Source organism: Tamandua tetradactyla, chromosome 2 (genome assembly GCF_023851605.1).
Source record: "Tamandua tetradactyla isolate mTamTet1 chromosome 2, mTamTet1.pri, whole genome shotgun sequence".
In the NCBI taxonomy this organism is placed as follows: domain Eukaryota; kingdom Metazoa; phylum Chordata; class Mammalia; order Pilosa; family Myrmecophagidae; genus Tamandua; species Tamandua tetradactyla.
In genome coordinates this window covers 185,403,714-185,429,413 of record NC_135328.1, presented here as the reverse complement: position 1 = coordinate 185,429,413, position 25,700 = coordinate 185,403,714, and the positions used below count along the sequence as shown (strand labels likewise).

General features: G+C 42.3%; 1 protein-coding gene and 1 pseudogene across 1 annotated transcript; both read right to left on the bottom strand.

The window, feature by feature from the left end:
• Positions 1–137: 137 nt before the first annotated feature.
• On the bottom strand, positions 138–8,600 carry MYCL (MYCL proto-oncogene, bHLH transcription factor). Its single transcript, XM_077150154.1, has 3 exons — positions 8,509–8,600; positions 7,637–8,141; positions 138–4,718 (listed from the first exon to the last, which is right to left on the bottom strand). Exons 1-3 carry the CDS (start codon positions 8,587–8,589, stop codon positions 4,120–4,122), a joined length of 1,185 nt encoding a protein of 394 aa, XP_077006269.1. The 5' UTR covers positions 8,590–8,600; the 3' UTR covers positions 138–4,119.
• An 11,410-nt stretch (positions 8,601–20,010) lies between these two features.
• LOC143674440 (carnosine N-methyltransferase pseudogene) lies at positions 20,011–23,803 on the bottom strand (annotated as a pseudogene).
• Between the last annotated feature and the right edge of the window lie 1,897 nt (positions 23,804–25,700).

Genomic DNA, 25,700 nt, shown 5'->3' with positions numbered 1-25,700 from the left:
AACCCTTATGGAGAATAGTTTGGAGGTACCTCAAAAAGTTGAACATAGAACTACCATATGACCCAGCAATTCCCCTCCTAGGTATTTTCCCAAAAGAATTAAAGACAGGTACTCAAACAGATATTTGTACACCAGTGTTCACAGATACATTATTCACAATAGTCAAAAGGTGGTAGCAACCCAAATGTCTGTTCATACAGATGAATGGATAAGCAAATCATGGTATATATGCACAATGGAATATTACTTAGCTGTAAAAAGGGATGAAGTTTTGATGCATGCTACAACATGAATGAACTTTGATGACATCATGTTGAGTGAAATATACCAGATACTAAAGGACAAATACTGTACAATTTCATTTCTATGAAACAGCTATAATGCAAATTCATAAAGACAGAGTAGATTATAGGTTATGGCAGGGAAAGGGGTAGCTGGGGGACTGAGAATGAGGAATTAATCCTTAGTGGGTTGCAGAGTTTCTGTTTGGGGTGTTGAAAAAGTTTTGGTAATGGATGGTGATTCCACATTGTTAATATAATTAATACCACCAATTGTATAGTTTGAAAGTGGGTGAAATGGGAAATCATATATTGTACATAATGCTACCACAATAATTTTTTTTTTAAAGGGGAAAGTTGATATATTGGGAACAAAGTGGCTGTAACTAAAAGAGGTCAACAAAGTTTTAAGAAAAGGTCCCAGTAACCCATGTCTGTTTTGTCAAACCACTACCTATGAACTGGGTTTGGTGAACCAGGGACAGTGGGGGTTAGTAGAAAGGTCACTTGACAGGAGGCTCAGCTCAGAATCCTGATCTCCCTTTGCTCTGTGACCTTGTGCTGGAAACAACCTCTCTAGTCTTCTTACCATATGGTTGATATTGCTCACTTACAGGGTTGTGGTGAGGGTCACAAGACAGTTGGTTTGGAAATATGAGGAATTAATATTAACTCCTTGACCCTACTCAGGCTCCGCAGGAGTGCAGGCCGATGATGCCAACCAAAGTCCCAGATGTAAGGCAGAATTAATGGAGGCAAAGCAACCTTCTCCCATCATGATGCTCATGGCCTTTCTGAATAGCCACTGTTTTCCATTCACAGTCCCAGAGGGGGTCCGTTGGGGGCAAGATTATCCAGCTCTGCCCACAAATACGGCAGAGACTGGAATGGAACATTTGCTCTAATTCATCCCAATGAGTGAATGGCCCCAAAGAGGTAGTTTCAGCACGTAATTGAGTGATGGAGTTCCATATTTACCTCCTCCACACACCCTATGCTAACAAACTAAATGATCATTATGATACAGTGGTTAGGATGCTGGCTCTGGAGGTAGGCAGAACTGGTTTCAATTCTTATTCACAAGCTGTGTGACCTCAGGCACTTTTACTTCACTCTTAGAACCTCAGTTTCCTCGTCTGTGGCCCTGACAAGTGGCTACGGTGGCAAATATGAAGGAACAAGCAGAGTGCTTAGATATAAGCAGTCAGTGCTCTATTGGGAACAGCTATTATTGACTACTTCCCTCTTGCATTTACAGCAGTTTAGGAGAACCATGGGAGGGAAAGGGAGCCTTAATTTTCTTTCATTACCTGAGGGAGAACAAAAAAAAAAAAAAGAAACTACCTTTAGACTAGAAAAATCACATTATGTCACAAATTCTCAGAGAATGTTTAAAAAGATATCCCGTAAACGGTCATATACTGCAAAGATTAAGACAAATCACATTAAAAAATGTAAGGCTTCATAATATGGAAACCAGTTTGAAGCCTACTATTTCATTTAACACAGGCAAAAACTCTGTGAAGTAGTATTTATCCCCATTTTATGGATAGAAAACTAGGGTTCAGAAACCTAAAACTAAAAAGCCATAAAACACGTTAAGTGGTAGAGCTGGGATGTCAAGGTTTCACAAACACAAATTCAGAACTCTTTGCGGTTCACAAGAGAATTTCATGTTCACCGAGTCCTGAGCCTGCATTGTTTAGACATGTCTGAAATGGCATTTCAGGAACCCAAAGTGGAATGACCAGGTTAGCAACATGGTTAAAGAAATGTAGTCCTATGGATCACTTGTGGCTACAATGAAATGATATTCTTGGTTCCAGAGACTTGGATTGCATAAGCTGCTCCCACTCTGACATGTTTGAGAATCCTTTTATTAGAAGATGTCCCAGAAGGCAACAGTTTAAAATCAGGCAATCAGTAATCACAACTAAATACAAAATTTCTGGTACATCTGCCTTTCAAAATAAATCAGACCCTTGCAACAGGAGAATTGCCCCAGTGTTTTGTTTTGTTTTTCCTCCCTCGTACAAAAAACAACACCACTTTGCAAAAGGTATACAAAAATACAGTATTAAAAAAAAAAAAAAAAAGACTGCCCTAGCATAATACCCAACAGCAGCTTATAAAACATAAGCTTTTCAGGTTGAGACATCAGTAGCCTGCATCCCACTTATCTCCAAAGACAGTCCCAGAAATCAGATGGCTCCAGAAAACTATGCTCCAGAAGGTAAAGCAGCTTTTTCCAAATTTCCACTGGGGTTCTCTGAGGCCAGGAAGCGACCTCAGAAACGGACTAGCATAGAAAATAGGTTTGGAAGTGGTAGCTGGTTTTGCTGAGTCAATAGAGAACTCTATCCCCCTATCCCCTCCACTTCCAAACCCATAGCCTGCTGGCACTCTGGGCAGAGTTCAGAGGGCCCCTCCTTCTTCCAGGCTAGGCCTAGGGGCTCCTGAGATTGCCCACAAGACACCTGTTGTATTAGGTTCCTTTCCCAGCCTGGAGGTTGTACCCGGATTCCACTTGGAGCTGCAGAGCACAGCTGAGGCAAAATCTATTATGGTTGGCTAAACAGAGCTCTTGGAAACTCCTTTAGAACCCACCAGGAAGCAAGTCGATCTTTTGGAGCCTACAGATGAGTCCCAGTGGCTCTCCCCAGAACTTCAGTAAGGCCTAGATTATGAGAAAGAGATCTGACTCATGAGAGACTGGCAGTTGCCCAAGGGTGGCTGCAGAACCAGCCAGCTCCTTGGAATTGCAAGAGAAGGTCAGATTTGCATGGTTCCAGTAGAACTTCAAACTTAGCAGTCTGTTGCTGAGATGAGAGGGAGGTGGGAAAAGGATGTGGTGCAGCCTTTCCATTTGCGGTGCCTTACAAATTCCTTGAGAAATGATTCCAGGATGGGCCTCAAGTGCCCCTCAGTAAACACCTGTGCAAGAAACAAGCTTACAGGCCAGGACTGCAAACCTTTCCCAGGCCCCAGGCTAGGAGCAATTTTCCTGTGTCTTGGGGGAAATATTTCTGACCTGAAGGAAAGGGACCCCATAGAGCCCATTGCATAACAAAGGTAGGATGAAACCAAAACAATCCTTATGAGGATAGACTGGTACCTCTCTCAGAGGAAAGGGCCCAGAGGACTCAGAGACAAAGAATCTAGAGGCCAAGCTCTTTAAACGTTCTCAAAGTCGCAGCATTGTGAGTGGGAGGAGGGGTATAATCTAACATTTTTAGCATCATAATATATATATATATATATAATATTAAAGGTTTCCAAATCCTCGGTTGCTGTAAAGTGTCTGACAGTGAGGTAATGATTTCTGCTGATCAAGTCTGCAAGTGTATCTCCACCTAAGAAGGCTCGTGTGTCTCCTGGAAAAGGAGTCTCAGGAAGAGCATCCAGGCCCAGCTGTCTTAGTGTCATCCCAGCGTCACCACTAGGAGCATCCTTACCCAGCCTAAAGCTCATCCTGAGTGTGAGATTTCAGGCAGGCTGGAGTCTTCCATCCCCACCCCCACCCCCACAACGTCCACCACCTGTTGCATAGCATCTGTCAGGCTTTTCTTCCGAGCTAGTGAGCTAGGCAGACCCCGAGTCTCCTAAGTCAGCTGCCTGCCTGAGAAGTCCACTGGGTCGGGGAAGAAGGAGAGCCGGGTTTCAAGGTTTCCAAGAATGCAAGCCCTTATTGTGTGTGCACCGGCTGCAATGCATTCTGGGATCTAACGTCCAGACTGTCCCACCATAACCAAATTGTGCAAATTACTAAGGGAGAAGAGGAGGGATGAACAATAAACTTGTGTCTTTGTAAGACAGAGCAGTCAGACTTTTTGGTCAGTTAGTAGCCACTGAGGTATGCAATTCTTTTCTGCAGTTGCTGTTGCCGACATCGGAGCTGCCTTTTCTCCATAGCCATCCTCTTCTCTGCACCCACCAGGGCTTGTAAGTATTCCAAGGCTTTGCTTAGGATCACTACTTTGGGGGCCTTGGAGCAGCTGGCCAGGGTGGGTACCTGGTCCCTCAGGGCCAAGAACCGCGAGCGGAGGTCGTTCCGCCTTTTGCGTTCTAGAAAGTTGTGGTTCTTCCTCTTGGTCATGTCCTCAGTATCAGAACTGACAGGTCTGGGATGGCAGGACTGGGGTGCCTCACTTTCTGCAGGCGGGGGGCTCACAATCCCCTCTTCCTCCTCGTCTTCCTTTTCCTCTGGAGCATCTCTCTCCAGAGCCTCCTCTTGGGGACCACTCTCCGGAGTCCCTTCTTGGGGGCAGCTTTCTGGAGGGATGCGGGCCGCATAGTTGTGCTGTTGCTGATGGATCGAGATGTGGAAGTGTTTCATGCAGGGGTCCAAAGGGTCTGCTCGCACAGTGATGGTAACTGGCTTACGGACACCCAGAGCCTGTCTCTTCTCCACTGTCACAACGTCGATTTCTTCGCTCTCTGTCCAAAAAAAAGAGATCAAAAGAAGGAACACATTCCATGAAGAATACACAGACAGAGCCCACAGCTTTAGCTTTCTAGGCTGGGGGTGGGAAAGTAGGTGACATTTTCCCAATTTAGATACAAACAAATTGAAACGAAGAGAAAGACAGCTGATTCGTTTGTAACGGGGTAAGGGCAGCATGAAGGAAGGGAGGGGAAATAAGAAGGAAAATATTCTCCAATTTCCTTTTGCACAGTAAGGCTTAGATAAGAACAAAAGACAGACCCAAGCCAACAGCCCCCAGTCTGCACAGGCTCTCCCCTCCCCCACTGAGGAGATGGAGAGAAAGAGCTACTGGCCTGGGACAAAGTTTAGCTATAAAGATCTTCCCGGTCGGGCTCTTTCATGCCCTATCAGAATTGTAAATGAGGGGTCTGTGGGCAGAGCTGCCCTTTGTTCCTGCCCAGCACAGCCTGCACTTGGGGAATTGTTACTTTTCACAAGTTATAAATCCTATTATTCCCCTACCTCTCTATTCTGCCATCCCTTTCAGCTGAAGATTCAGAGAAGGGAGGGCTACAACCCATCCCTCTTGATCCACGGTGGGGAGGGAAAGGGTTTCCCTGAGGAGCATTTTGCTCCCGGGTTCAACGGGCTTCTAAAGTCATCCATCATTTATAGGTCTCCTGCCCCACCCCCTTCCCTGGACCAGAAGAGGACTGGATTTCTATTCACAGGTCAGTGAAAGATGCAGGAACTTCGTAAAGGTACAAGTGTTGAGTTCCAAGCTACCTGTGCCTGAGGCAGAGACTGAGCAGCAGGAGGATGTCCTGACCCAAAGGCCAAAATATCAGGAACCTGGAGACAACTGGGCATGTTCCTATCATTCCCTGGCCGAGGGTCTCTTAATTCACCCCAACAAGGAGAGGGGCAATTGAGGGGGAAACTCCTTCTCCACAAAGCATTTTGGAGACCCCACACAGAAGGCCACTTTAATGCATTTCAGCCTCACAACAGAAGAGCTCAGTTCTCGGCCTCTTTTGCATACCAGGATGCTTGAGCCCTTTGTCAGGAAGGCTTCCATTGTGTGGACAATCGCATTATTTCTCCATTAATAAAACCTGACCATTCAGCCCTCCTAGCCTCAAAGGCTGTGATTGGCTAGCTAAGCCGTGTTTGGAACGCTGTTTTAACCAGCCCCTTCCTCCTATTGGCTGAGCTCGGCAGTCAGTCACTCTCCCCACCCCCCTCATTGTTTGCAATCTGTTGCATTTTGTTCTAGGCCATGTGGCCTGTGAGTGAACCAGGAGCCTGCAAACAGGTTCAGGTTAAAGGGCAAGTCAGAAAATGATTTGGGAGACTTCCCCACATCCAAAACCTTTAATATTTCAGTGTTAAACCTCACGGCTGAGAGAGCCTGTGTATGAGAAAGAAATAATTTAAGACTCCTTTCTCCTTTTCAGGAGTAGTGTCTAACTCCACCCAGACAAGGAAATATTCCTCAGCAGGGCAATCAACTCCCACCCGTCCATGTACAAAGAGGGAGACTGAGACCCAGAGAAAGAAAGGGACTAGCTAAGTCCACACATCACCTTAGTAATGTTCTGATTTTCAAACTAGGATCTCCAAAGTCCCAAGACCATGGTTTTTCCACTCTTACCACTCCCCAGCCTTTGTAGAGATATATCTTTATTGGTTTCTTAAGCTCAAGGATTCCCATTCGAACCATTACACAACAAGTTTTGGTGTAGAAAACAAGCAGATTAAAAACAACTTTAACACAGTGGTCCCGCCAAAACTGATTTTTTCTGGCTGTCCTTATTTTCCCCCTTTAAAGTATATGACAACTCCCATACTCTGTCCCCCAGTTCCCTCTCAAAAGATCATTTTAAAGTTATTCCCAAAAGCCAGAGTGGATTTTCTCTGTCCTGATTTACTTGACACCAGCCACCATCTGCACCTGACAAAAGCACCCTCTCAAGTATTTATGAGTATGGAAGTTTAAGAACAGCAGAGTCTGGTGGCACAGGAGGCTGTATAGTCTGCTTTCAGAGATGTTTACACTTTCTTCAAGGACAGGAGTTTGGAACTCCACGTCCACGCCCAGAGCTTGGCGCGAAGTAGGAGCCAGTGAACAATTTGTTGAATGCAAGGGAGCAAGTGAAACCCTCAGATGAGTGGGGAGGGAGCTAGAAGGACACCTTCCCATCACAGACCAAAGCAATAAGGCGAGGTGCAGCCCTTCTCAGATAAACTCTAAACATTAAGGAAAAGGTGACTAGTGGGGCTGGAGGGATAGGGAATGGAAGAAGCTGGAGCTCATTTCTAGAGATTCCTATCTCTAAGCCTCAGTTTTCTCATCTGCTAATGGAGGAGTATTCTTTCCTTCCTACCAGTCTCACAGCTGGAGGTGAGGATGCACCAGCGGTAGGGGTGGAAGGTGCAAGAAAAGGGTGTTATTGGCACTTAAAAGTAAAGCAGGCTGGAAATCTAGTACTTTAAAAGGATAAAGGCTTTGACTTTGCCCCAAAGGCCTCCTTCTAGGAGAATGTGAGTTTCCCAGGGAAAGATGCAGCAATAAAAAAGCTTAGAGCCTCTAGAGACCCTTAAGGGACCCCTTCCAGCTTCCTGAGGACAGAAATCTACCGTCCAACTGCAGTACTGTCCTCTTCAGGAGCAAACCCTTACCCTCTTTCTCTTGTCCCCTGGGGCTTCAATCATCATTAAAAAGATACTGGCTCCCACGCCACTTCTTCAAACTGTTTACCAACACACCCACGTGCCAGACAGACACTGCTGGGGGTTACACCCGACAGCTGCAGCCAGAGAAAAAGGGGAGGTGGGTGAAGGACTTGCGAAGATGACCTCAGACAGCAGCAGAGCTTTGGCCACCCATGAGGTATCCCCCTCTTTGATGGCCCGGGGCGGTCCTTACCCGAGTCGCTAGGGCTCTCGGACCCCGAGCAGGCCTGGGTCTTGGGCTCGCCCAGCGGACAGGGGGCGGCGGGTGCCGGGTTGCCGGCTTCGAGGCTGGGGGCGCAGTCCGGGGCTGCTGGTGCTTTGGGCGGGTTTCCCCGGGCCACGCCAGCGGCGAGCCGGTCGCTCACTGCTCTCTCCAGCCGCTCCCGGGCAGAGAAGCCGCTCCACATGCAGTCACGGCGGATGATGGAAGCGTAGTTCCTGCCCCAGGCTTTCGAGTGGCCCCGGGATTCTGCCTCGTCCCCGGCGCCCCCTCCGGGCCACGGCTCCGGGGCACCAATCCCAGGAGTGGGGTCCCCAGCGCCGGTACTCAAGCCCCAGGGCGGCGACGTGGGGGGCGACGGCACCAGCTCGAATTTCTTCCAGATGTCCTCGCTGGGCGCCGTGGAGCGGTAGAAATCCTCCCCGCAGTCATCGTCGTAGAAATAGTGCTGGTACGAGTCGAAGTCCATGTCCGCTCCCTGCGGGACGGGGGGTAGGGGGACGAGCTGTCTAGGGTGCGGGATAGGGGAGGGAGGCTTCTTCGGGTCCCCCAGCAGAGCTGGGTGCCGGGCTCCCGTCCTTCCCCAGCCGCACCAGCTAGCAGCCCGCGCGCGCCCTGCCCTCACGTCCGGGAAAGCCCGGCCGTGGGTCAGCGCACCCAAGGAAACCGCTCACAGCGCGCGGACCAGGCTGCAGGGACCGAGTTCAAAGCAAACTTTGCCAGCACCGCCCGGAGCGCAGCTCCCAGGGCCCGGCCGGTCCCGGCGGGGGCGCGCTGTGCCCAGAAGGCAGCTTGCAGCCTGCCCCCTGGGACCCGCGCCCGATCCCCGGCGGCCGCAGCCTCACCTCACTCCGGCCGCCAGCCACCTGGAGTGGACCGGCTCCCTGCCGGCTCCGGGCAGCCGGGCAGCCCGCACACACGCACATGCGCGCTACCGAGCGCGCGCCCCGCACTCAAGAGCGCGCTCCGTGAGCGCGCGCGCTCTCCCACGCTCGCGCACGGCGGCCCGGACGCTCCCGGGATCGGCGCGGGAGCGCGAGTTGCAGGCGCATTGTTTCCCTGCTGCCTTATATCTCGTCTGGTGCTCCAGACACCGGGATGGCGGGGCGGGCCCTATGGGACTAGCCCCACCCCTTGACAGTCCCCTCCCCCGCGGCCGACAGGTAGGGGAGGTAGACTGCCCGCTCCGCTCCTCCCGGCTACGCTCGCCCTCTCTACCCCAACCCCCTACCCCCTTACCCCCCAATAAATAGGGCGCCACGGCGCGGTGAACATGCGGCGCGCTGATGCAACCGGATGGTAGCCTGGCCGAGGCATGACTCTGTAGCGATGCCCTGGCGGTCCCTAACAGGCCGAACTGAAGCCGTGCTCTTTGCCAACGCTGGCCTGGGAATTAGGGCTACTTCCCGTCCCGCCTCGGGAGCTTGCTTTTTCCCGCGCCCGGCTCGGTTCTGGTGCGTCTGGCCCGCGGGGAGAGGTCGCGCCTCCGCGGCGCCACCTGGCGGCCCTTATCTCTGAACTCGGGTGGCCTCTGGCATCAGCTTCATCACCCGCTAGCTGACGTTAGCGCCATGGCCCAAATCTGGACCGCGGTGACGCTAAGAGGCGAAGACTCCGGCTTTGCAGCCTGAGACTTAATCCTTGTGAACCTCAGTTTCATCTATAAAATGAAGGGATGTTAACATCTCACAGAGTTGTTGTGAAGATTTAAGAAGATAGAAGGGAACAGCCAGAAGAGGCATGATGCCATAACAGAGGAGGGAAACTTTCTCCAGGCCGGGATGGAAAATACCCAACTCCCCACCCCACCCCCACTCTGTAAGAGCTGCCCTAGTAGAAGCAAGAGAATGGGGATTTGGAGTCGTCTGGAAGCTTCACCCTTGCTCTATGCCACTTACTTGTGGGGCCAAGTCATTTGAAGCCTCTGCTTGCTGGCCTGTAAAATGGGAATATCCTGGTCAAGATGAGGGACATGGATGGAAGTTCTTTATGTCCTGTTCTATGAAAATTACCATGGCTGAAAGAGGAAAAACTAAACAATAAAACCAGTCTGAGATTTAGGCCCAAGAAAAGTAACTTGGTTAAGAGCCAATCCTCCACCTGCCATTCAACGTCTGGTCCCTGTCTACCCCATCCTGAGTCCTTGCTGCCAGAAGCTGTCCACTTAGGTGTAGAGGTTGCAAAGCAAGTGAGAGGTATTTTCTGCCTTCAAGGATGTCCCACATGTACCTTCAACCTAACATGTCCAAAACTAAGGGCGTCATCTATAAACTCACACTTTGTGCCCCATGCTTCAAGAGGACAGCTTCTGGCAAATATTTTTAAACTGACTTACTGACTCAGCCAGCAAGATTTTATTGAGACAGCTTGTGTGCCCTGCTCTGTGCAGGACAGAAGGCATGGATCAGAAAGGTTCCAGGTGTGATCCCAGCCCCAAGGCAGAGGAGATAGGAACTGCCTTTTTGGTCCACAGATGTGTGAGATGGTTCCCATACTCATCAGGACTACAAATGAGAGAAACCAACCTTAGACAAATTTAAGCAGTATATGACTTTATTGAATGATTTTGGAGTCTGTGGTTGAAAAATGAGGTGAGTTCTGTGAGTTAGTCTGCTTCTTTACTTTGCATACTTTTAATTATTTAAAATAGTTTATTTAAATCTGTCTTCCTTGCCAAACTGTAAGCTCTATGAGGGTAGGGACAAATATCAAGTTTTGTTCACTTCTCTAACTCCAGGGCTTAGAATAGGCCTGGTACATCTTGGCTACTTAATAAATGTGTTGCCTATTTCACTGAACACACCTCTAATACTTTAAAGTTAAAGTTGAGATGTGCTAACCTATTTGATGGAGACACAGCAAGGGTCAGGCTCAGACTGGACCACAACCTGATTAAAGAAATTAATGCAGCTAAAGAAAGAAGATTCCAGTCAGGAGGAGTCTGGGCAACCAAGGAAGCAGAGACCAAGGAGAGTTGTCAAGTCAATCAGTCAACAGCAATATCCATCTTAGCACTACCTGGTGACAAAGATGCTGGTACAGGAACAGGAGAGATGGAGGCATCATTCATTAGAACCATCCAACTTGCTCTCCACCTCACCCATGCTCCAAATCACCAAAGCAACCTACTGAAAACCATTCTGTTCCCCATGTAGGTCCGCCCACAGAGAGAAAAATTCACTCATCAGTGAACAGGAAGATCCAGTCTGCTTCAATCCCTGCTTCCCCTTATAAATGAATGAATTGGCATCTGATTTGAAATATCAGTCTCAGGAACCTGGTTAATGTGTGCTAGTCCGTAGAAATGCTGCTGCTTTAGGGCTAATTACTCTGATTTCTGAGCTGATGTCTGGACCCAGGATGGTGGTGAATTGACCAAGGTAACAAATGCTACTCTAGGAATTCCATTTTTCTGCACTTCTTAATTTCCTTTATTTTTCTTCAGACATTTTAAATCAAAATAGCACATGTATATAGTTTTAAAAAACCACATAACAAAGTGATAAAAGAACAGTATTCTGCCCTGCCTTCACCACCCTGACTCCCCATTCCTCAAGGACAACTATTCCTTTCGCTATTTTTTACTAATATTTATTTCCATATTTTGATCAATGCACAATCTATTTTCCTGATTTTTAGATTTCTTTTGACAACCTAAAATAGAAGATATAGCTTCCCCCCCCACTTCCAACCCTAACATACTCCTAACCCCACTATACCCCTCATCTTCACAATAGAACTATTTTCCAACTTTTAAATAAACAGATATTCAGTATTACAGTATTTTGACTGAGTGTGGTGGCTTGGAGCAATGTCTCCTCCCCAAAAAACATGTACCTAAAATTAATTCCAATTCCTGAGGGTTTGAATCCATTGTAAAGTTGGATGTTTTGATGAGTTACTTCAGTGTGGGTCATTTTCCATGCTATGCCTTTCCATTCTATGTGGCCCAACTCAATCAGAATGGTTGAATCCTTTATAAGCAGAATAAAATTCAGATACACAGAGAGAAAGCCACAGGAAGAAAAAAGCTGAAATTCAGTGAAACCCAGAAGAGAAGGGAGAGGCCAACACAGGCCGCTGTGTGCATTACTATATGACAGAGGAGCCAAGAACCAAGAAGCACTGACAGCCAGCCCCAGAATGCCACAGTCTGCTGGGAGAAAGCATTGCCTTAATTCTGGATTTCTTCTTGCCTCAAAACTGTGAACTAGTAAATTCTCATTTATAAACCAACCCATTGTATGATATGTGCTTGAGCACCCAAGGAAACTAAAACAATGAATATGGTGTACTATGACAACATTTCCTATATTGTACAGTTTTTTCGGAGTTATAGAACCTTTCCATTTTTCTCTTGAAAATATTCCCTGTGGAGTCCTTTGTCTCCCTGCTCCAATCTAAACTGATTGATCTTTAGGCCTGATGCACAACTGCAACTTCCCTTCACAAATCCTGGAAATTCCCTTTGCCTCTCTCTTGTGGTGAATCCTCTGTTTTCTGGAGCCCATTTTTTTAACTCTTGATTTATTTCCTCACTTTGGTAGAGCACATCCTCCAGCAGCTGCCAGAGAAAGAGTACCTGTGGACTAAAAATGTTGAAACTTTGAATTTCTAATGGTCTTTATTGTACCCTCATGTTTGGTTGATAGTTTGGCTGGGTACAGAACACTGGAATAAAAATAATTTTCCCTTAGACTCTTAAAGGTCATGCTTTTCTATTTTTTAGTGAACAGTATTGCTGTTGAGAAGGCTGATAAAATTTGATCTACAGATTTTTGAATGTGATTTGTTTTCACTTTTGAGAAACGTTTTAGGTGTACTCTTTATTCCTGGTATTCTGAACTTTTTCAATGTAATGCCTCAGTGTGGGTCATCTTCCATTCTATGCCTTCAGCCTTTTAATCTTTTTTTTCTTAATTAAAAAAAATTAACAACAAGCAAAACATTAAGATATCATTCTATTCTACATATACAATCAGTAATCCTTAATATCATCACATAGTTGCATATTCATAATTTCTTAGAACATTTGCATCGATTTAGAAAAAGAAATAAAAAGACAACAGAAAAAAGAAATAAAACGATAACAGAGAAAAAAAGATTATACATACCATATCGCTTACCCCTTGCTTTCATTTACCACTAGCATTTCAAACTAAATTTATTTTAACATTTGTTCCCCCTATTATTTATTTTTATTCCATATGTTCTACTCATATGTTGATATAGTAGATAAAAGCAGCATCAGACACAAGGTTTTCACATTCCCAGAGTCTCATTGTGAAAGCTGCATCATTGTTCAATCATCATCAAGAAACATGGCTACTGGAACACAGCTCTACATTTTCAGGCAGGTTCCTCCAGCCTCTCCACTACATCTTGAACAACAAGGTGATATCTACTTAATGCGTAAGGATAACCTCCAGGATAACCTCTCGACTCTGTTTGGAATCTCTCAGCCATTGACACTTAGTCTCATTTCACTCTTCCCCATTTGGTCGAGAAGGTTCTCTTAATCCCTTGATGTTAATTCTCAGCTCATTCTAGGGTTTTTCTCAGTCCCTTGATGCTGAGTCTCAGCTCATTCCAGGATCCCTGTCCCACGTTTCCAGGAAGGTCCACACCCCTGGTAGTCATGTCCCACACAGAGAGGGGGAGGGTGGTGAGACTGCTCGTCGTGTTGGCTGGAGAGAGAGGCCACATCTGAGCAACAAAAGAGGCTCTCCTGGGGGTGACCCTTAGGCCTAAATTTTAAGTAGACTTGGCCTATCCTTTGTGGGGTTAAGTTCCACATGAACAAACCCCAAGACTGGGGGCTCAGCCCATAGCCCCGGCTGTCCACACTGCCTGTGAGAATATCAAGAATTCAACTTGGGGAAGTCGAACTTCTCCCCACTCTCACTATTCCCTGAAGGGGGCTTGCAAACACTTTTCCACTCACTGATCAAATCACTCTGGGATTCATTGGGGTGTCACTCTGGACAAACCAACAAAATCTCATGTCCTACCTGAGAGTCCAAGTACTTATGACGTTCAATCAAACATAACTTATGTTCATCTACATAAGTCATACTAGGAAATGCCCCAGTCAAAACACAAATTTTGTAACAAATAAACATTTTTTGCTTTAGTCTCACACATAAGGTGACATTTAAAAATATTAATTACCATCCATTTTCAGCACCCTGCAATAATGACACTCCTTTGTTCCTCCCCGTGCAAAAACATTTTAAAAATTTGTACATTGTACATTTCACTATTATTATACACTCTAGGCATTCCTAGACTACACCATCTCGATCTTTAACATCTATCTTTCTTTCTGATTTCATTTGTGTCCCCAGCCCTCCTCCCTCTATCATTCTTACATGAAGCTTCATTCAGTGTTTTAACATAATTATATTACAGTTAGGTAGTATTGTGCTGTCCATTTCTGAGTTTTTATATCCAGTCCTGTTGCACAGTCTGTATCCCTTCAGCTCCAATTACCCAATATCTTACCCTATTTCTATCTCCTGATGGTCTCTGTTACCAACTACATATTCCAAGTTTATTCACTAATGTCAGTTCATATCAGTGAGACCATACAGTATTTGTCCTTTAGTTTTTGGCTAGTCTCACTCACCATAAAGTTCTCAAGGTCCATCCATGTTGTTATATACTTCATAAGTTTATTCTGTCTTAAAGCTGCATAATATTCCATCATATGTATATACCACAGTTTGTTTAGCCACTCTTCTGTTGATGGACATTTTGGCTGTTTCCATCTCTTTGGAATTGTAAATAATGGTGCTATAAACATTGGTGTGCAACTGTCCGTTTGTGTCTTTGCCCTTAAGTCCTCTGAGTAGATACCTAGCAGTGGTATTGCCAGGTCATATGGCAATTCTATATTCAGCTTTTTTTTTTTCCATTCTACATGTACAATCAGTAATTCTTAATATCATCACATAGTTGCATATTCATCATTTCTTAGTACATTTGCATCGATTTAGAAAAAGAAATAAAAAGACAACAGAATAAGAATTAAAACGATAATAGAGAGAAAAAAAAAACCTATACCTCACATGCAGCTTCATTCAATGTTTTAACATAATTGCATTACAATTAGGTAGTATTGTGCTGTTCATTTCTGAGTTTTTATATCCAGTCCTGTTGCACAGTTTGTATCCCTTCAGCTCCAATTACCACTTCTCTTTTTTTTTTCAATTAACGGAAAAAAAAGAAATTAACCCAACATTTAGAAATCATACCATTCTACATATGCCATCAGTAATTCTTAACATCATCATATAGATGCATGATCATCATTTCTTAGTACATTTGCATCGGTTTAGAAGAACTAGCAACACAACCGAAAAAGATATAGAATGTTAATATAGAGAAAAAAATAAAAGTAATAATAGTAAAAACAAAACAAAACAAAAACCTATAGCTCAGATGCAGCTTCATTCAGTGTTTTAACATGATTACTTTACAATTAGGTATTATTGTGCTGTCCATTTTTGAGTTTTTGTATCTAGTCCTGTTGCACAGTCTGTATCCCTTCAGCTCCAATTGCCCATTATCTTACCCTGTTTCTACCTCCTGCTGGACTCTGTTACCAGTGACATATTCCACATTTATTCTCGAATGTCCGTTCACATCAGTGGGACCATACAGTATTTGTCCTTTAGTTTTTGGCTAGACTCACTCAGCATAATGTTCTCTAGGTCCATCCATGTTATTACATGCTTCATAAGTTTATTCTGTCTTAAAGCTGCATAATATTCCATCGTATGTATATACCACAGTTTGTTTAGCCACTCTTTTGTTGATGGAGATTTTGGTTGTTTCCATCTCTTTGCAATTGTAAATAATGCTGCTATAAACATTGGTGTGCAAATGTCCGTTTGTGTCTTTGCCCTTAAGTCCTTTGAGTAGATTCCCAGCAATGGTATTGCTGGGTCGTATGGCAATTCTATATTCAGCTTTTTGAGGAACCGCCAAACTGCCTTCCACAGTGGTTGCACCATTTGACATTACCACCAACAGTGAATAAGTGTGCCTCTTTCTCCACATCCTCTCCAGCACTTGTCATTTTCTGTTTTGTTGATAATGGCCATTCAGGTGGTTGTGAGATGATATCTCATTGTGGTTTTGATTTGCATTTCTCTAATGGCCAGGGACGTTGAGCATCTCTTCATGTGCCTTTTGGCCATTTGTATTTCCTCTTCTGAGAAGTGTCTGTTCGAGTCTTTTTCCCATTTTGTAATTGGATTGGCTGTCTTTTTGTTGTTGAGTTGAACAATATCTTTATAAATTCTGGATACTAGACCTTTATCTGATATGTCGTTTCCAAATATTGTCTCCCATTGTGTAGGCTGTCTTTTTACTTTCTTGATGAAAGTTCTTTGATGCACCAAAGTGTTTAATTTTGAGGAGCTCCCATTTATTTATTTATTTCTTCAGTGCTCTTGCTTTAGGTGTAAGGTCTATAAAACCACCTCCAATTATAAGATTTATAAGATATCTCCCTACATTTTCCTCTAACTGTTTTATGGTCTTAGATCTAATGTTTAGATCTTTGATCCATTTTGAGTTAACTTTTGTATAGGGTGTGAGATACGGGTCCTCTTTCATTCTCTTGCATATGGATATCCAGTTCTCTAGGCACCATTTATTGAAGAGACTGTTCTGTCTCAAGTGAGTTGGCTTGACTGCCTTATCAAAGATCAAATGTCCATAGATGAGAGGGTCTATATCTGAGCACTCTATTTGATTCCATTGGTCAATATATCTATCTTTATGCCAGTACCATGCTGTTTTGACCACTGTGGCTTCATAATATACCTTAAATTCAGGCAGCGTGAGACTTCCAGCTTTGTTTTTTTCCTCAAGATACTTTTAGGAATTCGGGGCACCCTGCCCTTCCAGATAAATTTGCTTATTGGTTTTTCTATTTCTGAAAAGTAAGTTGTTGGGATTTTGATTGGTATTGCGTTGAATCTGTAAATCAATTTAGGTAGAATTGACATCTTAACTATATTGAGTCTTCCAATCCATGAACACGGTATGCCCTTCCATCTATTTAGGTCTTCTGTGATTTCTTTTAACAGTTTCTTGTAGTTTTGTTTGTATAGGTCTTTTGTCTCTTTAGTTAAAATGTATTCCTAGGTATTTTATTCTTTTAGTTGCAATTGTAAATGGAATTCCTTTCTTGATTTCCCCCTCAGATTGTTCATTACTAGTGTATAGAAACACTACAAATTTTTGAATGTTGATCTTGTAACCTGCCACTTTGCTGTACTCGTATATTAGCTCTAGTAGTTTTGCTGTGGATTTTTCAGGGTTTTCGATATATAGTATCATATCATCTGCAAACAGTGATAGTTTTACTTCTTCCTTTCCAATTTTGATGCCTATATTTCTTTTTCTTGTCTAATTGCTCTGGCTAGAACTTCCAACACAATGTTGAATAACAGTGGTGATAGTGGGCATCCTTGTCTTGTTCCTGATCTTAGGGGGAAAGTTTTCAATTTTTCCCCATTGAGGATGATATTAGCTGTGGGTTTTTCATATATTCCCTTTATCATTTTAAGGAAGTTCCCTTCTATTCCTATCCTTTGAAGTGTTTTCAACAGGAAAGAATGTTGAATTTTTTCAAATGCCTTCTCTGCATCAATTGAGATGATCATGTGATTTTTCTGCTTTGATTTGTTGATATGGTGTATTACATTAATTGCTTTTCTTATGTTGAACCATCCTTGCATACCTGGGATGAATCCTAGTTGGTCATGATGTATAATTCTTTTAATGTGTTGCTGGATTCGACTTGCTAGAATTTTGTTGAAGATTTTTGCATCTATATTCATTAGAGAGATTGGTCTGTAGTTTTCTTTTTTTGTAATATCTTTGCCTGGTTTTGGTATGAGGGTGATGTTGGCTTCATAGAATGGATTAGGTAGCTTTCCCTCCACTTCAATTTTTTTGAAGAGTTTGAGCAGGATTGGTACTAATTCTTTCTGGAATGTTTCGTAGAATTCATATGTGAAGCTGTCTGGTCCTGGACTTTTCTTTTTGGGAAGCTTTTGAATGACTGATTCAATTTCTTTACTTGTGATTGGTTTGTTGAGGTCATCTATTTCTTCTTGAGTCAAAGTTGGTTGTTCCTGCCTTTCTAGGAAGTTGTCCATTTCATCTACATTGTTGTATTTATTAGCATAAAGTTGTTCATAGTATCCTGTTATTACCTCCTTTATTTCTGTGAGGACAGTGGTTATGTTACCTCTTCCATTTCTGATCTTATTTATTTGCATCCTCTCTCTTCTTCTTTTTGTCAATCTTGCTAAGGGCCCATCGATCTTATTGATTTTCTCATAGAACCAACTTCTGGTTTTATTGATTTTCTCAATTGTTTTCATGTTCTCAATTTCATTTATTTCTGCTCTAATCTTTGTTATTTCTTTCCTTTTGCTTGCTTTGGGGTTAGTTTGCTGTTCTTTCTCCAGTTCTTCCTGTGGACAGTTAATTCTCAAATTTTTGCCCTTTCTTCATTTTTGATTTAGGCATTTAGGGCAATAAATTTCCCTCTTAACACTGCCTTTGCTGTGTGCCATAAGTTTTGATATGTTGTGTTTTCATTTTCATTCGCCTCGAGATATTTACTGATTTCTCTTGTAATTTCTTCCTTGACCCACTGGTTGTTTAAGAGTGTGTTGTTGAGCCTCCACGTATTTGTGAATTTTCTGGCACTCTGCCTATTATTGATTTCCAACTTCATTCCTTTATGATCTGAGAAAGTGTTGTGTATGATTTCAATCTTTTTAAATTTGTTGAGACTTGCTTTGTGACCCAGCATATGGTCTATCTTTGAGAATTGTCCATAAGCACTTTAGAAAAAGGTGTATCCTGCTGTTGTGGGGTGTAATGTCCTATAAATGTCTGTTAAATCTAGCTCATTTATTGTAATATTCAAATTCTCTGTTTCTTTATTGATCCTCTGTCTAGATGTTCTGTCCATTGATGAGAGTGGGGAATTGAAGTCTCCAACTATTATGGTAGATGTGTCTATTTCCCTTTTCAGTGTTTGCAGTGTTTGCCTCACATATTTTGGGGCATTCTGGTTCAGTGCATAAATATTTATGATTGTTATGTCTTCTTGTTGAATTGTTCCTTTTATTAGTACATGGTATCCTTCTTTGTCTCTTTTAAATGTTTTACATTTGAAGTCTAATTTGTTGGATATTAGTATAGCTACTCCTGCTCTTTTATAGTTGTTATTTGCATGGAATATCTTTTCCCAACCTTTCACTTTCAACCTATGTTTATCTTTGGGTCTAAGATGTGTTTCCTGTAGACAGCATATAGAAGGATCCTGTTTTTCAATCCATTCTTCCAGTTTATGTCTTTTGATTGGGGAGTTCAATCCATTAACATTTAATGTTATTACTGCATGGGTAGTACTTTCTTCTACCATTTTGCCTTTTGTATTTTATATGTCATATCTAATTTTCCTTCTTTCTACACTCTTCTCCACACCTCTCTCTTCCATCTTTTCGTTTCTGTCTCTAGTGCTCCCTTTAGTATTTCTTGCAGAGCTGGTCTCTTGGTCACAAATTCTCTCAGTGATTTTGTGTCTGAAAATGCTTTAATTTCTCCCTCATTTTTGAAGGACAATTTTGCTGGGTATAGAATTCTTAGTTGGCAGTTTTTCTGTTTTAGTAATTTAAATATATCATCGCACTGTCTTCTTGCCTCCATGGTTTCTGCTGAGAAATCTACACATAGTCTTATTGGGTTTCCCTTGTATGTGATGGATTGCTTTTCTCTTGCTGCTTTCAAGATCCTCTCTTTCTCTTTGACCTCTGACATTCTGACTAGTAAGTGTCTTGGAGAACGTCTATTTGGATCTCTTCTCTTTGGGGTATGCTGCACTTCTTGGATCTGTAATTTTAGGTCTTTCATAAGAGTTGGGAAATTTTCAGTGATAATTTCTTCCATTAGTTTTTCTCCTCCTTTTCCCTTCTCTTCTCCTTCTGGGACACCCACAACACGTATACTTGCGCACTTCATATTATCATTCAATTCCCTGAGTCACTGCTCATATTTTCCCATTTTTTTCCCCTATAGTTTCTGTTTCTTGTTGGATTTCAGATGTTCCATCCTCCAGTTCACTAATCCTAACCTCTGTCTCTTGACATCTACCATTGTAGGTTTCCGTTGTTTTTTTCATCTCTTCTACTGCAAATTTCATTCCCATAAGTTCTGTGATTTGTTTTTTCAGACTTTCCATTTCTTCTTTTTGTTCATTCCTTGCTTTCTTCATATCCTGCCTCAATTCATTGATTTGGGTTTTTTTTTTTTGTAGCAATTGGCAGACTTTAATATTCAAGAAAAATTAAGTCCATCATACACATTAAAAATATAGGAAATTTCATGCAGACATGAAGCTTCCAATTCCAACTTTGTGGTAATTTTTAGAATGAGGGTTACATATAAATACAGTACATTTTACAGTTCCCAAACTTCATAATTATATTCTTTGATTTATACAGATTCTCTTTATATTTTACATACCCCACATTGCTCACTTGATTAACACGGCCTAAATTGCACTGCTTCAGCTAATGGAAATAAAAAATAAAAAGGCAAGCACAGTGACATATCTTTCCCCACCACTTTATGAATATGAAAGAAAACATTTGTGTAGAAAGCTAATTTAAGGGAAAAATTAACTTAAGGCTTAAACACTTAGATTAATTTTAGTAAACAAAAGAAATACAAAATTAAATATATCCTCCAGTGACACCTCTACTGACTGATACCATATTTTCAAGTTTAGAAAATATTACCTGCAAAAACTATAAGAAAAAAGGTGAAGCAAATTTGTGTAGAACATTTAAAAATAATATTCATGATATAAGGGGAAATGGAAAATAAATGAATTAAATGATTTCAGAATTAACCTAAATATTAAAATTTTAATTTTAAATATAAATAACACTATTAAAGAATAAATCCTGATAGCAAAAGTTTTACACAATGAAGCCAACTCACAGGTATCAAACTGCTTTGGCCTCTATAAGAAAAAGAAAGATTTGCTTTGATACTAATTATTAAAAAAGTGAATACTAGTCAGCGAATAAAGTATTTCTAAATTACTCAAAAAGAGCATGCATTTCTTTTCTTTCAATGAATTTTTCTAATACTTAGGCTCCTTTTAAGTTTCTCTTTTTTCCTAAAAACCAAAATAAATTTTTTTTCCCTTGCAATCAATTTCAAGTTCATTCATGTTAGTTAATAAGAATCCCAAGTATTGAATTGCCAAGTATTGAGGACATAATAAAGAGAAATAGTTTTTAAAAAAGCAAACAGGTACAGACTTACATAATTTGTCAGGTCTTGCATTAACTCCAGGGAATCATTTACTGCATAATGGGAATAAAAGGTCACAAAAGAACTTCCTTACTCTATTGCAGAAGGTCCTACTGGTAAGATACCAAATCATATAGTGACTCTCCCTACCTAAGTGACAGTAAAGATCTACAGATTTACAAGTTTTTCTATTAAAAAATGACATCCTACCAGCACATTATTCTGATTAAGTCCATCTAGTCCAAATCTCCAAGAGGTAATTTAATGCAATCACAATCATCTGTGAAAATATTCAAGAAGAGTACTTCCTTTTCTCCAAGAAAAGGGTAAAACGTTATATTACTTATACCTACTTTCCAAGCTACTGGAAACAGAATAATAAACATAAAAAAATACAAAGGAAAACTCCTTCCAATAAAGAACTGCTAGAGGTAGAAATTGAAAGCAGCATATACTGTTCAAGATCCAACTATCAGGGAACAAAATTGGTGTTAATCTGAAATTATGTTAATGGCTGCTGCTTAACATGAAGACACAGATCATGGGCAGTAATTAATCCCTGAATTTCATATTCAAAATTTCCCCACCTTAATACCACTATGACAGTTTCTATTAGTATATAATTGTTTTAATGAAAAAAGTGCTTGCTTTTATAATCCAGATAATCTAAAGACACTGTAAACATCACACTGAAAAACTGTATATTCATTTATAGTTTGAAATACATTTCAAATGGGCAATTTTTTCCTTATTTTCCCAGTTTACTAGCACTACCTTGAACATTACCTTTAATAAAGGCTTTTGTTCCTCACTTAGGATACTGAGATATCAAACATTTCAAAGTGATCCAATGAGAATGTTTTAAAAAAAGTTTTCAGTTAAGTGTTGCCAAAAAAGACATTATTTTCTCAGATTACCTGAATACATTTTACTGGCCTATGATGCTATTAAATTTAGAATTTCATAAAAATGAAATGTTTGATGCTCCTACTTTCAGCTGAACTAGAAAAGAGAAATCAAATAATTTGAATGGTAAAAGAACAGACAAACATTTTATGTATAGACTGCTTATGTCCCAAATGAACAAATCCCAATTCCAGATGCTGAATGTGACAGGATCCTTAGACTCCTAAAAAAGAACATGTGAAATGGGTACAAAATAAAAAGGGAGATTATTTAATGACTTCAATACTGTTATTCATCAATTTGGCAGACTTGCAGCAGGACAGCTTCATGAAGACATTGGAGATAAGGTTTTTTCCTAATGAAAGATACAATTCTGCACTTCAAGGAAAAAGTATACTTGAAGATATTTCCTCCATTTTCACTGTGTAGTACAAATATGCATGGCGTATATTTCTGAAAAAGCAATAAACACATATTAAGAAAATAGACACTATTTCTAAATTTTGTTAGGAATAAGAAGGCACCACTGATTTGAGGTTGTATCCTGTCATTACTGATAGTTGATTTTCAGTTGTTTATTTCAGCATTTGCTCTTATTAAACTTTTTTTTCTGGTGACATCACTTGAGACATTATTGTGGTTTACGGACCACAAACAAGACACATTCATAATAGTATTTCATCATGGAGAGATCATTCACAGTGTAGGTTGACAAGACAGATTCTTTTTCCACCTCTACCTGGAATCCATACTGCAAAACAACATTTTTTATATCTTCATAACTCAATTCTATGGAGAGTTCATTTGCCAAATTTTCAAAGTGGTATAGCAGAGGACCTAGATTTATCCAAATTCCACCTGGCTTGAGTATCTTCCATATTGTATCAATATAATCAATCACATTATGAGCTGTGTCTATGAAGAAACAGGTAGCAATACAGTCCCAGGTGTTGCATTCTGAGTATATCTCCTGAAAATCTCCAGCTGTCATAGAAAAGTTAGAACCAGGAGGAAGACTGTGGGGGTCAACATCAGGGAAAAAGACTGGTCGAATCTGATCAGCTGATCTCCGATTATTGCTAAACTGATGGATCCAGGGATAAAGATTATATTTATTAATTTCAGAACATCTGTTGAGTACAAAGTTGGAAGAAAAGAGCATAAAAAAACTCCATTCATTTCCTTGACAAGCATAACCTAGCATAGCTATTTCCCAGGCCAGTCTTCCTAGTCCAGCACCAGGTACCAGAATATTTACTTTAGAAGGATCCCATTTCTCTTTTGGGAAATTTTTTAAAATTTCTTTGATGATTGGCTGGTAGCAGGCATCCCTTTCCGCTTTTCCAGTTTCACTCCAGTCTCTCACAAACTGTTTCAATGTAGATTTTAACTTATCCATATCAAATGTAGATGCTGGCATAATCTTTGCATTCCCATCTTCTCCATATTCTTTATTTTCAAACATATGTATGCAATCATTCACAATGGTCAGCAATATTCCTTGATTATGATCAATGCATTTCCGGATCTTATCCAAATGAAGAAGAAACTGAGGAAGTAGTTTCTGTTGATTAGCTGGAAGTGATCGAAACTGTCTTTCTGTTCTGTTCACTCGTTCATGCATACTGGTGCCGTAGTAGCGGAAAGCATTAATGATCTTCCAGAAATGCTCCGCTCGAGCCGCTCCTCCTCCTCCTCGGTGGTGCGCGCGGTAGCCCCCGAAACCGCCGCGGCCGAGCCAAAACGCCCAGCGGAGAACTGCACTTCAACCTCCTCACTCCCACCGCAGCCGCCGCCGCCTCCCCCGCAGCCCTCCGGCAGCTGAGAGGTGAGCGGCGGTGGGCGCTGCCGTGGCTGCATCGCCCCCGCGGCCCTCGGCCTGGCTCGCTTGCATCTCGCCGCGACAGAAAGCGTGGTGGCGGCTGCTTGGCCTTCCTCTAGAAGGCGCCCGCCGGGGACATGCCCCCAGCTCGAGGCGCACTCCACCCCCGCCACCCTCAGGCCTCCATCCGCGCGGGGATCCGCCAGGTCTTAAGGGATCCCGGAACACGCAGGACATGCGCATGCAAGCATCTGATTTGGGTTTTGATGAGGCTTTCCATGTCTGTTCATATATTCTGAATTAATTGTTTCAGCTCCTGTATCTTATTTGAACTATTGGTTTGTTCCTTTGACTGGGCCATATCTACAATTTTCTTGGTGTGATTTGTTATTTTTTGCTGGCGTCTAGACATTTAATTACCTTAATTAGTTTATTCTGGAGATTGCTTTCACTTATCTTACCTAGGGTTTTCTTGCTAGATGAGTTTGTTGTTGATCTGTTTTTTGACCTTCAGTTCAGCTTTTTCTGGGCCTCTAGCTTAGCTTTTTTAACAGGGGATAATTTTTCAGTTCTTGTTTCTTGCCTTGCTTGTAAGGTGCCTTTTCCCTCCCCACCTTTAGGAGGGTCTACATAGGTATTATAGACTCCAGCCAGATTTTCCCAGACTAACCTGGCCTCCTATCAGGGGGAAGGAATCACCTGCATCAGTTTTCCCTGAGGGTGAGACCCAGCAGTATAAATGACTTTCCTTTGAAGTCTCTGGGCTCTGTTTTTCTTATCCTGCCCAGTATGTGGCACTTGTCTGCCTGCAGGTTCCACCAGCGAAAGATGTGGTGGCTCCTTTAACTTTGGAAGGCTCTCCCTGTTGGGGGCGTGGTGGAGACAGAGGAGAGGTTGTAGGCTAGTTTTAATGGCTTCAAATTGCCAAGCCCTGGGTTCTGAATTCCTTGAGAGAGGGATTCCACCTGAGTTGGGCTTCACCCCTCCCCTGGGGAAGGCACAGGCAGGAGACAGCCGTGAAAGCAGTCTGTTTCTGCCTATGTCTGGGGCAGTTGCAGCCCAAGTAGTCCTGCCGCTGAATCCAGAGGCAGCCAAGCCTCCATAGAAACAGCCACAAAAACCTCCATTTCGTCCCCTTTCCTCTTTTTCAGTTAGCCCAATAAGCGACCTCCACCTTGACCAGGTTCGCCTGAGCTGGGAGCCTACGTTTAGTAGTCAGAATTTGTTTATTAATGCCACAATTGATGTTTGGTTGGACTCAGTCCCTGCTTCTGTTAGAGTGTCTTTCCTTTCCCTCTGGGAAGCCGCCTGGAATGCCAAAGATTGTTGGCAAGCCATTGCCAGAATGCTATAGACTCTGAGAGAAACCTTGGCTTGGTGATACCTTAATTTTAGATTTCTAGCCTCTAAAATTGTGAGACAAAATCCTATTTAAGCCAACTTGTTTGTTGTATTTATTATAGCAGCCCTAGCAAACTAAGACAAGGGGGAAAATTCAGAGGAACACAGGCAATAAAAGAAACCTTAAAAATTAATAATAAATATAAAACTATTATTAATAGACAGGGGTGCTGGGTGCCAGGTGCTGCAGCTTGGGGAACTCATGGTTCTGGGGAGACTTGCAGCCGGTCCAGCTGGTCCAGACTGGGGTACGCTGTGTGTCTGGTCACTATCGTGGCTTCGGGAGCTGTTCTGTACTGTTTCTGGTTAGTTAGTAGTTGTTCTGGAGGACAAACTAAAACATGCACATTGCTAAGCTGCCACCTTGGTCCCCAGCCTTTTAATCTTGAAACCCTTTCACTTCTGTGAAATTTTCCTGTAATTATTTCTTTGAAAAAAATCTTGCCTCTATTTTCTCTCTTCTCTCTTTCTGGAATTCCCACTAGTAATTTCTTGTCTTTTATCTCATTTTTATTCTCTTGATGCTTTGTTCAATTTTCTGGAAGATTT